We start from the raw sequence: 14,582 nt of genomic DNA, 5'->3' as shown, positions 1-14,582 counted from the left end.
TCAAAGTTAGTCTACTGCTGCTGTCCAAACTGTTTTTGTACAAGCTGTTTATTACCATTTTTCCCCTAAGCTTTTAATAAATGATAATTTCGTCCCTACTCAATTAGCCTCTCAATTGAGCTGATTTTTCTCAATTAACATTTTATTCTATCACCTTAAACTAGTTTACAACCTTTAGGAATCAGAATTTCAGCAATAGACTTTAATTCCAAGCATTTTCACAATTAGGTCCTAAAAATCAATTTCTATTGAAATTACCTAATAAAATCATCTCATAAACAAATTAAAGCTTTAATTTCATTCTATTTCATCATAAAATTACAGAAATCAACCATGGTGACTTTCAATTTCATCCATGAAATCAAAAACTAATGAATTTAATCGTAGGACCTAGTTGTAAAAGTCTTAGAAACACAAAAATTACAAGAAAAATGCAAGGATTAACTCACTTGGTGCAAAAATTATGAAATACCAGCTTAGAGAACCCTCCTATGGCGTTTTTAGCTGCTGGAATTGAAGAGAAATGAAGAGAAATCTAGATATTTCCTATTTAGTCCTAGTTTTATTTAGTTAATTTTGCAATATTCCAATTTTACCCTTAATTTATCAATTTTTCTGCTGATTTCATACCCTTGCCGTCCCAAATAACTTTTGGGTCTAATTTCCTTTTAAATCCTTTCTCATTAGATTCTTAAGCTATTTAATCACTCTAGCAACTTTTACACCTATTACAATTTAGTCCTTTTCATTTAATTGACTACCCAAACATTAAAATTTCCTAACGAAATTTTACTACCACATTAATAACATTTCATAAATATTTATAAAATTATTTTTGACTCGGTTTTACGAGATAGAGGTCTCGATACCTTGTTTTTACCCAATTTCTTCAATAATTTCTTTTTCTATCTATATTTTTCATACGATTTTCCTATCATATCAAATTTCAAGCAAAAATATTGAAATAAATTTCTCTTTAAATCGGATCTATGGTTATGAAACCATTGTTCCGATAACCTTGAATTTTTGCTATTACAAGTGGCGCTTAAATTATTTCACCATTACCCAAATTACCCCAAATCTTAATACTATTAAAAAAAATTGACCAATTATATCGTGTCACATCAATACTCATGTGTTATTTTAATTATTTTATAATTATAATTATATTAATATTAATTAAAAATAAACATATTAACATTAAAAAATGAAAACTATTTTCCTCCCACCGCCGCGCTCATTTCTTATGTGTAATGTACATTTGAGCCATTTCGTTTTTGGAATTATTTTTTACTAAATTTTTTAGAGTAAAAAAAAAAGTAAGTGAGCCTCTAACTTGTAACATTTATATTTAGCCAAGCTAAAAATAACTTAACCGATTGAAGCTGTTTTTACTTAAATCTAGATTCATTGAAATATTTTCAAATTAATTTTAGCTAATTCAATGAAACTCTTGTAAATGCCATGACAGGCTTCAAAATCATTCAACCAATTTGTTATTCACATTCTGTTTCAAACACTCTCTAGTTTCTCAAAAGCTTCCTTCGATTTTGAGCTAAGTATTTAGTTTGTTTGTTCTTCGTTATATCCTGCTTTCTTACCGATTAATAAAAGAGCTTGTTAAATCCTGGAGAATACACTAAACGGTGAAATATCCTCAAGGACTGTGTACAACATGCCTTATGGTTATTTAACTCGTGTTCTTGGTTTGTTAAATTGATGGATATTTTATAATAAAAAAATAATACATGAGTGATGATGTGGCACAATATAATTGGACAATGAATTTTTTAATGATGTTAAGATTTGGGTGATTTACGTAACGGTGAAATAGTTTAAGTACTACTTTTGACAAAAATAAAATAAAATTTAGGTATCAAGTTGGAAAAAAAGTGGTACAGTTTAGGGTGCAATTTATGAATTAAGCTTTTTTAAAATTAAGACTAAATTATAAAAAATATGTAAACATCAAGGGCTAAATTTATTAGTATACGATCAAATTTATGTACAGTTGACAAAGAGACATTAACACTGTGATTAACTGTACTCAGTTACTCACTTTCGAATGGTGATGGATAAATTGTTTTGTTTTTTTAAAGGGATCAATTTGCTCAATTTTAAAAATTAGAGAAACTAAAAAGTTCTTTTAACCTTTAAATTCTTAATAACATAATATATTTTCTCTTCGTTTATGGGTCGGAACAAATTCAATATTAATATAAGGAAAAAGATTAAAACATTTTTTGATTATTCTAAGATGAAAAAAAAAAAACCGGAGATGATGTTATAAATGGTAAAGAAAGTCATGATGATTTCCCAAGAAAATTTTGATAACTTTCCGAGAAAATTATGAAAGTAGGCATGAAAAGTGGGATTAGATTGTAGGGTCACCTTGCAAATAGCAAGCAAAAAAACATAAAGTTGGTCCAACACCCGTGTCCCATGTCATTAGAGATTAAGGAAAATGGAATTTGTTTCGTTTTCGTGCAATTACATTTTCTTTTAAAACGGTTTAGCTAGCATAATTATATATTAGGATAATAAAAACGAAAAATTGTGTGTGAAAATTACTTATTTAGTAAGGTAAAGTTAGAAAATTGTTTTGTAGTCAAAGATGAATAATAAATTGTGAGTAAAATGCAAATTTATCATTATATTATCTTGTAATATTTAATTTTTTGAAGGGTTTACAAGATAATTTTATCATTTTGGGGGTCAAGGCTGCTACTCCTCGTCCCTAATATTTAAAATAGAAGTGTGCATTTAAAAATAACATACAATAAATATCAGTATAAATATTTACAAACAATATGGATGAAAAAATAAGTGTGTAACAATATTGAAATGTATAAAAACATCAAAGTAAAGTTTCAGTTAAAACGATAAAGAAAAAGATTGTATAAATGTTGGTAGCATGAGTTCAATTTTTATTATATGTAATTTTTATTTGTTTTATTAAAAATATAAAAAGACGAAGTACCTCGAAATTATATAATTTATTTATACAAGAAAGGATATTTTTGTAATTTTTTTAATCAAGTTAGTAATTGGTTAACTCATGATATCAACTCATTTAGAAGTTTAAATATTAGTATAGATAATCACAAATCACAAATAATTTCAATCATTTAGAATTATAATAAATTATATACACAACATAATGAATTGAAAACTAAAATATATTCTAATTTAGATCCGAATAAATATAGACAAATCCTATGTATGATGAGATTTAACCTAAATAATTTAGGAGAGAATTTACACACACGTTTGAGATAAATCTAAGAAATTTTTTAAGAAGAACTGAAATTGAATTATAATTTTTTGAGAGGTTAAAATATAATTTTATCATATATTAATTCATGATTTCATCATTTAAATAAAATTAATAAATAGGCTTTTTCATTTTTATGGGGCCAAAAATATAAATTTACTATATGTAAATATATAAATTAGTAAATTATAAATGAGCAAATTTTAATTATCCATTTATGGGGAGATAGCCAAGCACATTCCTTTACATTTGCTCCTGACATATATAATGTGTACGTATGGTATAACGAGACTCAAACTTAAATACTCAAAATCTTATAACTTTACCCTTATTGATATATAGCCAAAACCTCATTAACATGCAAATACTTAATAGGTTTAATGTTTAGTTTGGTACCTAGATTTATCATTTTTTTAATGTAGTACTTATGTTATTTTCTAGTTCAATGTAGTACTTGTATTTGATAAAAGTTATACATTTTGATATTTGGAGCTAACAATGTTAACTTTTTTTAATGTTTAATTCTGGTTTTAGAGTTAATTCGATAAAAATTCATAGTTAGCTAATAATATTAACAATTAACTTTCATCAAATCCACCTTAAAACCTGAATTAGAATTTTTATCAAATTGTATTTGACAAATTAAATGCATAATTAAACAAATTCAAAATTGACACTAAAATTATTCCACTAACAAAATCATGATAAATTCAAATATAATAATATTATCAATTAACTTTCATCAAACAATTCTAAAATCCGAATTAAACACTAAAATATTAATATTGTTATATTTAGGTATCAAAATATATAATTTTTGTCAAATATAAAAATCATATTGAACCAAAAAATAAAATAAGTACCGTAATAAAAAATTATTAAACCTATTTAATATTAAATAAAATATAAATAAATATGAAAAAGAAAAAAAATGGGAAAAAGGTAATAAGATCGAACACGCGAGCCTAAAATCAACGGTCGGGCGGACAAAAAAAAAAGTCAAAAGGCATTTAGAAAAATAATGGTTAGAAAAAGAAAATTTTGATTTTGATATTTTGACTAATAAGCTGGTCGACTGTCAAATTTCGCATTAAATTCTAATTTCCAATTGACAAAATTTTCATTACATCGTTTTCCACACGTTTTCCAACAAATTAATATCAGATTATATCCAGCGGTTCACGGAGTTAAAAAAATTATTAAGAATTAAATTATATATTTTTACAATTATAAAAATATAATTTTATTATTTTAATAATTTATATTTTATAATTTTTTAATAATTAAATTAAATTGTTATTATTTTAAAATTAAAATATAATTTTATCATTATTAATTTAAAAGAGTAAAATTTTTGTCAATTTTTTAACTTCGCCATTACATGTCTTATTTAGTCAATAATGTCAAATTTTAGTAATACAAGTAAGTAAAATTTTAAATAAAATAATTTATTTATTTTTTATCGTAAAAAATTATTTATTTATTTATTAAATAAAAATAAAATATAATCTAATTTCAAATAAGATATACACTACTTACTTTTACCAATTCCTAACACAGTTTAACCGTTTTTTTTAGTGTTTTTTTTAAATTAATTTGTTGTTATTTTTCGATATTTTACCCCTTAAGACGGTTAGAAAAGAAAATATAATATAATTGACTTTAATTCGTCTCTCTTTCTAAAATATCGATTTAGATAAAGCAGAAGAATTTTCATTACCCGAAAATCCGCGAGCTTAAGGAAAGTAAAATTTATGTTTTCTGTGAACCCAAGCAAAATCTAACATTCTCCTCTCACTGTCAGTTTCCTTTTTTATTTTTATTTTTAATTTTATGCTTTTATTTTCAAATTTTGTTTTTAATTTCTTGAGATCAAGGTCGGGTTTGTTTTTAGTCCTTATCAATCGCCAGGGCTTTTCGTTGTAATCTGTGTGTAGTGGTGAGAATTAGGAAGTTTAGGGTTTGAAGATCCAGTTTGATGCCTTTTGGGTACAGGATAGATGCTTCTTATTGGGGATCTAGGGTTTTCGAGCCTGGTCCTTGTGGTTTCCATCATTATTCCTTTGTTCGGCTTTTTCATTAGGCGGAAATGGAGGTTATCAATAGCCAGGCAAGCGGAGATCAAGAGGCTTATGATTTTAGCCTCGGAGGAGGCTGCCAGGGCTGAGCTTGAGGCATCAATTGGATACGGTAGTGTTCCAGTTTCGCTTAACTATCATCAATGTGCTGTTTGCTATTGCCCTACTACTACACGGTGTGCTCGCTGCAAAGCTGTCCGGTATTGGTAAGTGTTTTATTGATTTTTTTTAGGGATTTAGTTTGAATAGGAGATGATTCTGATTTTTTATTTGATGGTAATTTCTTAAATGGTATGCTAATATTTAATTAGAGAATGCTTCAACTAGTTCACAAAAAATCTGGTTGTTATTTAAGTTCTCTGTTATCTATCTAAATGCATTCATTAGGAGTTGAATGAGCTTGGCTTTATGAAGTCAGAAATAAAGCAATTTAGAAGACTTGGATTGGTGAAATTTGCACGATAGATTCAACCTTTACACTCTATCATGGACGGGTGTTTCGAGATTGTCTTGAAAACTGCAATATGGACTGTTTTTGCTGATTTTGAGCAAATGATTCAGTTTGTATATGCCATGTTCGAGCCTCCCAAAGATGGGACATTAGAAAGCTTTTTAACCATTCTCTTGAATATGACCTTTTAAGTGTCTTATCTTGTTTGCAATTTAGGAGTTATTTTCCCATGCAGTTTAGGAGTTGAGGACTTGAGGAGGTGCATGTAGTGCGCTTGCAAATAGTTAAAATGTGATTCCTTTAATGGGTGAAAAAAAAGAAGAAGAGACCACTCTAATGAATGCAGAAAATAATTTAGCTTTTCCATATCATCTTATTGTAATTCTGAGGATGTGACTTTATGGTACATTTATCATGAATTATGGATGTTTTAAGCATTATTTATTTTCTGCTGGAAAAGTTGTTTTTAACCTTTTTTTTATTTATTTTCAATTTGGTTGTCTCAGTTCTACTCAGTGTCAAGTTATTCACTGGCGACAAGGTCACAAGAAAGAATGCTATCCGGCTGCAGTTGCCATACACCAAAATCATGACGAGGGAAGTGATTGTGATTCTGGTCAGAAGGTGATGGGGCAACACCAAATTGGAGACGGATTTGAATCTAAAGAAAAGCAGCATGCAGAGCCAACTGAATCATCCTCCAAAGAATCTGCGTTACATAATTCCACCACTGAACCTGCACTGTCTAGTTCTACTAGCTGTTCTGCAGTTTTACTTGAGAAGGATGATGATATAAAGGTTGAGTTCCAGGCTGATGGGGAAGGAAGGAGCATTGCTTCAGAATCTTCCAGTACTTCATTCTCTGGGTTTTCTTCTTCTGTAACTGGTAGTGAATCGTCTGATGATGTTTCTGTGTGTGAGAGCGTTGGTTCAAATGAGCCTTGTAGACTTGAGATATCTTCATCTGCTGATGACTCTAAACTTGACACATTGTGGACTGCTTCTGGTGTCAACAACGTGGATCAAACCAATTTGTCATCCCCAAAATTTGCCAGCTTGGTTGATTCTGTAGATAAATTTTCTAAATTGAATGCATCAAATCAGATGAAGCCTGATCAAGGTGGAGAGATCCAATGCAGAGCAAGTGGCAGTTCTTCAGGTATTAGTGATATGTATGAGGGCTCAACTTCTGAGGTTCGTACTTTATCTTCTGGTTTCTGGGGCAGAACTCTGGAACCAGTTGTATCTACGAATGATGTTAATGATGAGGCTTTTCAGTCTAATCCTAAAGAAAGTGGTGAAAGTGCCTCACTTGATCCTGGATCTTCCTTACATTTTTCATTCAGTTTGTCTCAAAATGCTTCTTCCTTGCCTCCACAAGGCTTGAAGGTTAAAGCTGCCAAATTGGATGATGCTCCTCGGAGTGCTTCGGGGTACACCCAGCTTTCTTATGGAGTAACTTTGCCAGAAAATGTTGATTTGGATGCTCCAAATGTCAGCAGCTCCTCATCCTCAAATTCTGAATGTGCTAACCATGTGGAGTGCGGGTCTACCAATGTTTCACCTATCCCAAAACCCAGAGAAGCTATCAATAGAGATGTTCCGTTAGTCAGTAGCTTGTCATCGTCATGTTCTGAAAAGTCAGATTCTAGTTCTGTTATTAATGGACCTAGCACTTCTCATGTATTAAAGTCTTCTGATGCTTATTCATCTAGTGCCAGAGTGCATGTGGTTCCTAATGCTAAATCTGGAAATTTTGGTGGTGTTCATGCCAATGCTGCTACGTTACCTAAGGTTTCAAGTTCTTCTGATAGCACACATGGATTGAAAACCTCCATGCGGAAAATTGCTGATCAATTCAGAGGATCTAAGTTGCCCAAACACTATCCTTTAGGAGTTGGTAATGAGGATTCTGGAAATTATAATGACAAGGTTTGCTTGAAGTTTAATTTTTTTTACCATAGTAGCATAGCCTCTGACAAATTAGCTTTTAGTTCAATTTTCTTTTGTCTTGCAGGTACTTTTTTCTTACGAGTCTTTTGTCAAGCTTTACAGTGGGAGCAAGGCGAACCTGCAACCATGTGGCCTTGTAAACTGTGGGAACAGGTAATATAAGATTGGATTTTTGGTATGGCAAACACTTATGGAAAAACTATATATGGAATATTGTTTTTCCTGTTATCATATTTTGTTTATTTTCTTTTTTCTCATGCTTTTTTAATGACACAGATCATATGTGATTAGGACAGAAAGTTGATTTTATTTGTTCCTTACTACTTATTGTTGTCAGGTGACCTGCTATAATATGATATTTTTGGACTAGAAAATGGTGACTATTTTCACCTTTGTTTATCATGGCATTGTTTCTTAACCTTTATTTGATTACTTGGTGAAGTATCTTTATCATTGAAATACACTCAATTATCACTTTGGCACTCACTAGCCCATGCTGTTATTCCTAGTGTTGAATAGCCTATAGTGATCAGTTTGATATGGAACATTATTCTTTGATTTTGTTACTCAAATGTGAGTGTCTAATGGAGAAAGAGCCAGAGGAGAAGTGCTAATTACAGTAATTTTAATTGCTCATATTCCTTCATTTAAATCATCCATGCTGTCATTATCTGCTGGTTTTATTCCTTAAAGCTTTGTTGGGAACATGAATTTGAAAATTTGGATTTGGATTTCATTTATTATGTAAATAGTAGGAGTGAAATGCATATATTATGGACAAATTAGTTGTGATTCAATATAATATATATTTGAAAAGTATGAAAACATGGATTTGTCAAATCCAAAAATATCTTAAGAATTTCAAATCTACTACTAAATAGGCATCTAACAAATCCATGGATTTGAGAAATTGTAATTGTTGCATTTCTAAATATTTTACTACTCAATTTACACTATTTTAACAATCCAAATCCAAATTCTAAAATCCAAGGTCCCAGATGCTGCCTCAACGTTTTTCATTTTTTGATTTGTGGGACCTTGCTAGGTGTCTTTGGTTTTTTTGTTGCCTATGAGGTTTCTTTCTGTTCTTAATGTGCCATTTACTTTGTGCAGCTGTTATGCCAATGCTATTCTCCAATGCTTGACATTCACTCCTCCCTTGACTGCTTACTTTCTTCAGGGACTCCATTCAAAAGCATGTATGCAGCCGTATTGTTTCTGAATCTGGAATTAATTAGATTTTGATTTTTGAGGTAGCATGTTGGATTATTCTTACTATAAATTGCTTTATTAGGTGCAAAGAAAGAATGGTGTTTCACCTGTGATTTAGAAAATTTAATTTTGAAGGCCAAGGAGGGAAAATCTCCATTGTCCCCTAAAGGGATACTGTCTCAACTACAAAATATTTGTGGCCAACTTGTTCAAGGGAAAGAGGAGGATGCACATGAATTTTTAAGGTGATATAGATTTACAAATTTTTATTGCATGAACCTCTTCAATAATATTTTTTTCATGAGAGATGAGTAATCCTTTCAAAAATGCTCCTGTAATTTATTGATGAGTCATATTTTACAGGTATGTTATTGATGTGATGCAATTTGATTGTCTTAAAAAAGCTGGGGTGCGTTCATCAGGTTGTTCAGAAGAAGAAACGACTTTAATAGGCCTAACATTTGGAGGTTTTCTCCGGTCAAAGGTAATCGTTTATGATCAAGCTACTCTCTCTCTCTGTTTAGGCACCAGATGCCTTAACTGCTTGAACTGTTCTTTGTTATATTGCAAATGATGCGTATATTATTTTCTGCAGATAATGTGTGTGAAATGTCAAGGCAAGTCTGAACGTTATGAAAGAATGATGGATCTTACGGTTGAGATTGAAGGAGACATAGAGACCCTGGAAGAGGCTCTTCATCGCTTTACGAGGACTGAGATTTTAGATGGAGAAAATAAGTACCAATGTGGCAGGTTGGTTTACTACATTTTTTCCCTAAAGCTCTTTAGATATTGTATTGATATTATTATCATGCATAAAGAGCTGAAGTTGAACTTTTATGGGGATAATTGTATTTTAAAAGTAAAATAATGTTATTTTTTTTATTTGTTGACCTTAGTCTTCATCTTGCTTAGATTTTGACAGTTTAATATTTGGAGACATAACAGGAAAATTCTCTTCTTACTTAAACTGATGCAAGGATAGATGCTCAAATCAAAGCCAGTATTTTCATTTTCTCTGGCTTAGGTTTTAACTTCTCGGAAATATGTTCTTTGTTTCTATGAGTAGCATACTTCAAAAAAGCACATAAGCTGTATTTTGGTGCTTCTGGAGAAACACATTTTCCGAAATTTTGGAAGCTATGATGAAGTGTTGATGTCATTACATTATTTTGTCTGCTGTGTTATGTGATCCTGCAAAGGTGGTTATTATACTTAATGATTTTATTTTACCGAAAAGCATTTCTTTCTATTGTTGAGTTCCTGTGCCTGTTGATATTGGTGGTGTTACTATGTATGATAATATACGGTTCTTAGAGGTTTGCTCATTCTGTCTAAGCTTGTTTTCTTTAGATGCAACTCTTACGAGAAGGCCAAAAAGAAGTTGACAATATCAGAGGCTCCAAATGTCCTCACAATTGCTTTGAAGCGATTTCAGGTACTCCTTTTATAAAGGGCTCTGCTTTTCTCTTTGCAGATTCTTACAGCTTACATGTGTTTTATGTTGCAGTCTGGTAAATTTGGGAAGCTTAACAAAGCGATTCAATTCCCTGAGATCTTGAACTTGGCGCCGTATATGAGTGGGACAAGCGACAATTCACCCATTTACAGGCTCTATGGTGTGGTGGTTCACTTGGATATTATGAATGCTGCATTTTCAGGTCACTATGTCTGCTACGTTAAAAATGCCCAAAACAAATGGTTCAAGATTGATGATAGCAAGGTAATGTACTCTATAATTATCATCTGCATATTCAGGTCTCTAAGCCATTTCATTTATTTTTGGTGCGTAATCTTCAATCTATGTTTCAATTACCTACCCTACCAAATCCCTTATAGAATGTTCTGGTTTTTATTCCCTGTGAATGTCAAAAGTTTTTTGCCATATTCGCTGATTAACTTTTTGCTGCCATGATAGTGATAATAGGTGATAACTTTTAGATTCTTCACTTCGAATTTATTAAATTTCCTGTTTGATAGGAGACTTAAGAACTACTTTATTAAATAGTTTCTCAAGTTTCTTGTGTTGGTGATAATTTGGCAGGTAACATCCTCTGAACTTGGTAATGTTCTAACAAAAGGCGCATACATGCTTTTTTACGCGAGGTATAATGAAATCTCAAAACACATTGTTCGCTACTAAAATCCATACGCTGTCATTCTTTTGTTTTACAAAAATATTAACTTGCAGGTGCTCACCTAGAGCCCCAAGATCGATAAGGAGCAGAAGTAAGTCCATTCTATCAAAAATGAATTCAAAGAATTATCCAAAGTCAAGTTCAACTCATCCTGATAGTTCAGGGAGTATCGAATCCTTTTGTTCGAAATACAATCGGTTACAAAAGATTTTAGAAGTGGATTCATCAAGTGATACTTCTTCTCTTTTTAGCAGCAATTCTGATTATACTTCTTCCTGTACTGATAGCACACGAGATGACTCACTGGATTCTGTATTTGGCGATTCAGATGCTTCATCTTCCTCTTCCTCTTCTCCTCTTTACTCAAAGCATTCACCCTTAGCTGATTTAGACCGATACGGTTCAGGTTCGCCTGAAATGGATCCTCTTTTCCACTCCGACACGAGTAAACAATGTAGAGACGTAGGTAGTTATAGTAATAGTAGTAGCTTTAGGGAAACTGACTCAAAGTTATTAGGACGAGTTAACTCATTAAAAGAGGTATACTTTAGAAAATCATTGAAGAAAAGAACAAATTAAAAAAGTTTTATTACTGAGTTTTGGAATTAGAGGAGGTAAATAAGAATTGGAGAAATGGTGTATGCGATGTAGTATATTGTAGCTAGTTGGCTGGCTGGCTTTGTTGGAAGAAATCAGTCATTACCATTTTGTTCATGTTACACATTTTCTTGTTAATACTAATAGTATATTTTTATACAACATTTCATTACAAGAAGAAAAGAGTAATTTCTCAAGTAATAGCTAAGGACTTTGATTTGGCTACGATGGAGATTTATGCATTGTATTTTTCTCATTTTAATGGAAAAATGAATAAATTAATTCTTGTATATTAAAGCAAAAAGAAAATTGATTTTTTCGGTTAAAAAATTTTCATCTATTTTTATTGTTAAAGATTAATGCGATTAATAGAATAAATAAACATGTTATGAGTACTTTATGTTAACATATAGAAATTAATTTTTAATAGTAAAATATCAATGGAATTTTTAATAGAAGAATTAATTTGCCTTTTAATCTAATTTATATTGATTAATTTGTTATTTTCGAATACAAAGATCATGAGATTTTACTCTAATATTAAGTCATTCAAAGTTTTACAAGAAATGGGTTGAAATAAATTAATTATTTAATTATTATACGGGAATGTAAATAATAGATTTTTTTTAAAAAAAAACATGTCATGACTTAAATAAAAGTGATAATACTAAGTATTTATAAACTATAGAATATTTATTTTTAAATTTTAAAAAAAACTAAACTGAATATATTTAAATAATAAAATTATATTATATTAAATCAAACTAAACACCACCGTCGAAATTGATTTTCAATTTTCTCTCAGTCCTCTGAAGGTTTGATATGGTAGCTCTTGTCCTCATTTGAAGGTTCATCATGCAAGGTCAAACTTCAATTTCAAAATCTTGATTTAGGCCTTTATCCCACCATTTACCATTGCAGAAATAAACTAAAATAAAACAAAATAAAGGTTCTAGAAAGATTTTTATTTTTATTTTTTTGATTGGTCAAAGGATTTGAATTTGATTTTTGGTTAAGAAAAGTAGATTGGGAAGCAATAATTATGAAAATTTTAAAGTGCCTTTTGAATACCATACAAGTTGAATTCTTTTTCCATTCCATTTCTTTTTGTTTATAAATATTCAGAAATTTAATTCAAATTTGTCCATATATATAAAAACAGTTGTAATCACTTCATCTATTGTAACACATGTCTGGTCGTGAGATCTAAGCTATAGAATATTACAATAATTAACAAAGTAAATCACATACAATTTCAATTTTAAATGTTGAATTAAACAATAAAAGGTTGTATGTGATTTGTTCCGTTAACTGTTGTAGCATCCTATAACTTGGATCCGACAAATCGGATCAGGTGAGAAGTGTTACATTCATGGTTGAGTCGTTATAATAAAAAATCAAGATATATCATGTTAAAAATTTAGAATCTCATACTTTTATTTTTCAAATTTTAAAATTTAAATTTAACTCTTAATACTATTAATTTGCTTTTTTATTAAACTTACGTTAATTATAATGTTATTTTTTAAATTAATTACCAAGGGAATTTTATACCAATAAATTTAATTAAAAAAATTTGACAAACTTCCATTGCTACTTAGGAGCCCAAGGTATTGCTGCTTCGATGCTTAATAGCCTTAAATACCTTCCAAGGGTCCTTTTCAGCTTACATTCCCCATGTCATGTGATAGCCCTCCCAACTAAGGAGCCCAAGGTATCTCGGGATGATCATCCCTTTTGTTTTGTTTGCTTTGTTTAGCTTTGGTGGTTTGTGTCGTTAGGGTCTTTTTCCTCTTTTACTTAACTATTTAAAAATTTTATTTTAGTTATTGGATTATTAAAATTATTTTTGTATGACTTTATCTTTTTGTACCGCTTACACTAACAAAAAGTTCTTTTATCTTCTTCTTTTTTATAGTCTAGCTTTTCTTTATCTACACCAGTGATTTAAATGAAAATTTTCGAATAATTCAATAATTATTTTATAATTTTTTAAAATTGAACGAATAAAATATAAATTTACTAATAATTTAATAAAATTGAATACAGTTTACCAAACTTTTTCAGACCCACTTTATGAGAATAGCATAACCGAGTAAACGCCATGGAAAGGCAAGGAAAAAGTCTTTGGCAATGAGAAGTCAGTGCCAAGCATGGCATTCATAACAACATGTGGAATGGAAATGGGCAATGGCACTCATAGACTTGTTCATTTTCCTTCTTTTTTTATTATTTTCCTTTTCACACATAAAAGTACAGTCTTAATACCCCCAATGCATTGATTGCAAGTTTTTGCATGCTTATTTTTTATTATTGTAATTTTTGACTTCCATCTTTTTCCTGGAAAGGAAAAAAGGTGGATATCCGCCCACTCTTTTTCAATGAAACTTGGCAATGATATCTCTAAGATGTCGGGGCAAAGCATTAAAGAGACAATGGATAATGGGTTGTTGGTCTTAAAGGTCTTAATTTGTTAAAACAAAACATTATATAAGTCTTCTTTTCGGCTCAAAAACAAATGCTATTGCTACTTGCTACTTGCTACCTTGTACCTGTCTTCTTGTACAAGAACATACTTACCATATTAGCAAAGTAGTTTTAATTCTGTTATCGGGAGGGCTTCTCTTGAATATTATTCTGATTCGAATATGATTAATTTCAGGTTGTAAAACGGATGAAAACACTTATGATTTGTCAAAAAAAGAATATTTCGTTAAGTAAACTTAATCTATTCGGTTTATAAGAAGTTTGGTTATGTCATCTATAACCAAAATTGAGGCTTTCTTACCAAAATATTACAATAATAATAATAATTTAATAAAATAATATGTGTTCCAAATTACTTACCAAAATATTATTTTTTTAGAATAGTAATTTGG

General features: G+C 30.2%; 1 protein-coding gene across 1 annotated transcript; it reads left to right on the top strand.

The window, feature by feature from the left end:
• Window positions 1-4,827: 4,827 nt before the first annotated feature.
• Window positions 4,828-11,865, top strand: LOC107943587 (ubiquitin carboxyl-terminal hydrolase 16). Its single transcript, XM_016877355.2, has 11 exons — window positions 4,828-5,558; window positions 6,310-7,735; window positions 7,821-7,909; window positions 8,870-8,955; window positions 9,051-9,213; window positions 9,332-9,452; window positions 9,564-9,721; window positions 10,322-10,406; window positions 10,479-10,691; window positions 11,013-11,074; window positions 11,160-11,865. Exons 1-11 carry the CDS (start codon window positions 5,275-5,277, stop codon window positions 11,683-11,685), a joined length of 3,213 nt encoding a protein of 1,070 aa, XP_016732844.1. The 5' UTR covers window positions 4,828-5,274; the 3' UTR covers window positions 11,686-11,865.
• Window positions 11,866-14,582: the final 2,717 nt, after the last annotated feature.

The sequence above is a fragment of the Gossypium hirsutum genome, chromosome A06 (genome assembly GCF_007990345.1).
Source record: "Gossypium hirsutum isolate 1008001.06 chromosome A06, Gossypium_hirsutum_v2.1, whole genome shotgun sequence".
Classification (NCBI taxonomy): Eukaryota; Viridiplantae; Streptophyta; class Magnoliopsida; order Malvales; family Malvaceae; genus Gossypium; species Gossypium hirsutum.
The sequence above is the reverse complement of the archived record's forward strand: the minus strand, read 5'-3'. Positions and strand labels throughout refer to the sequence as shown.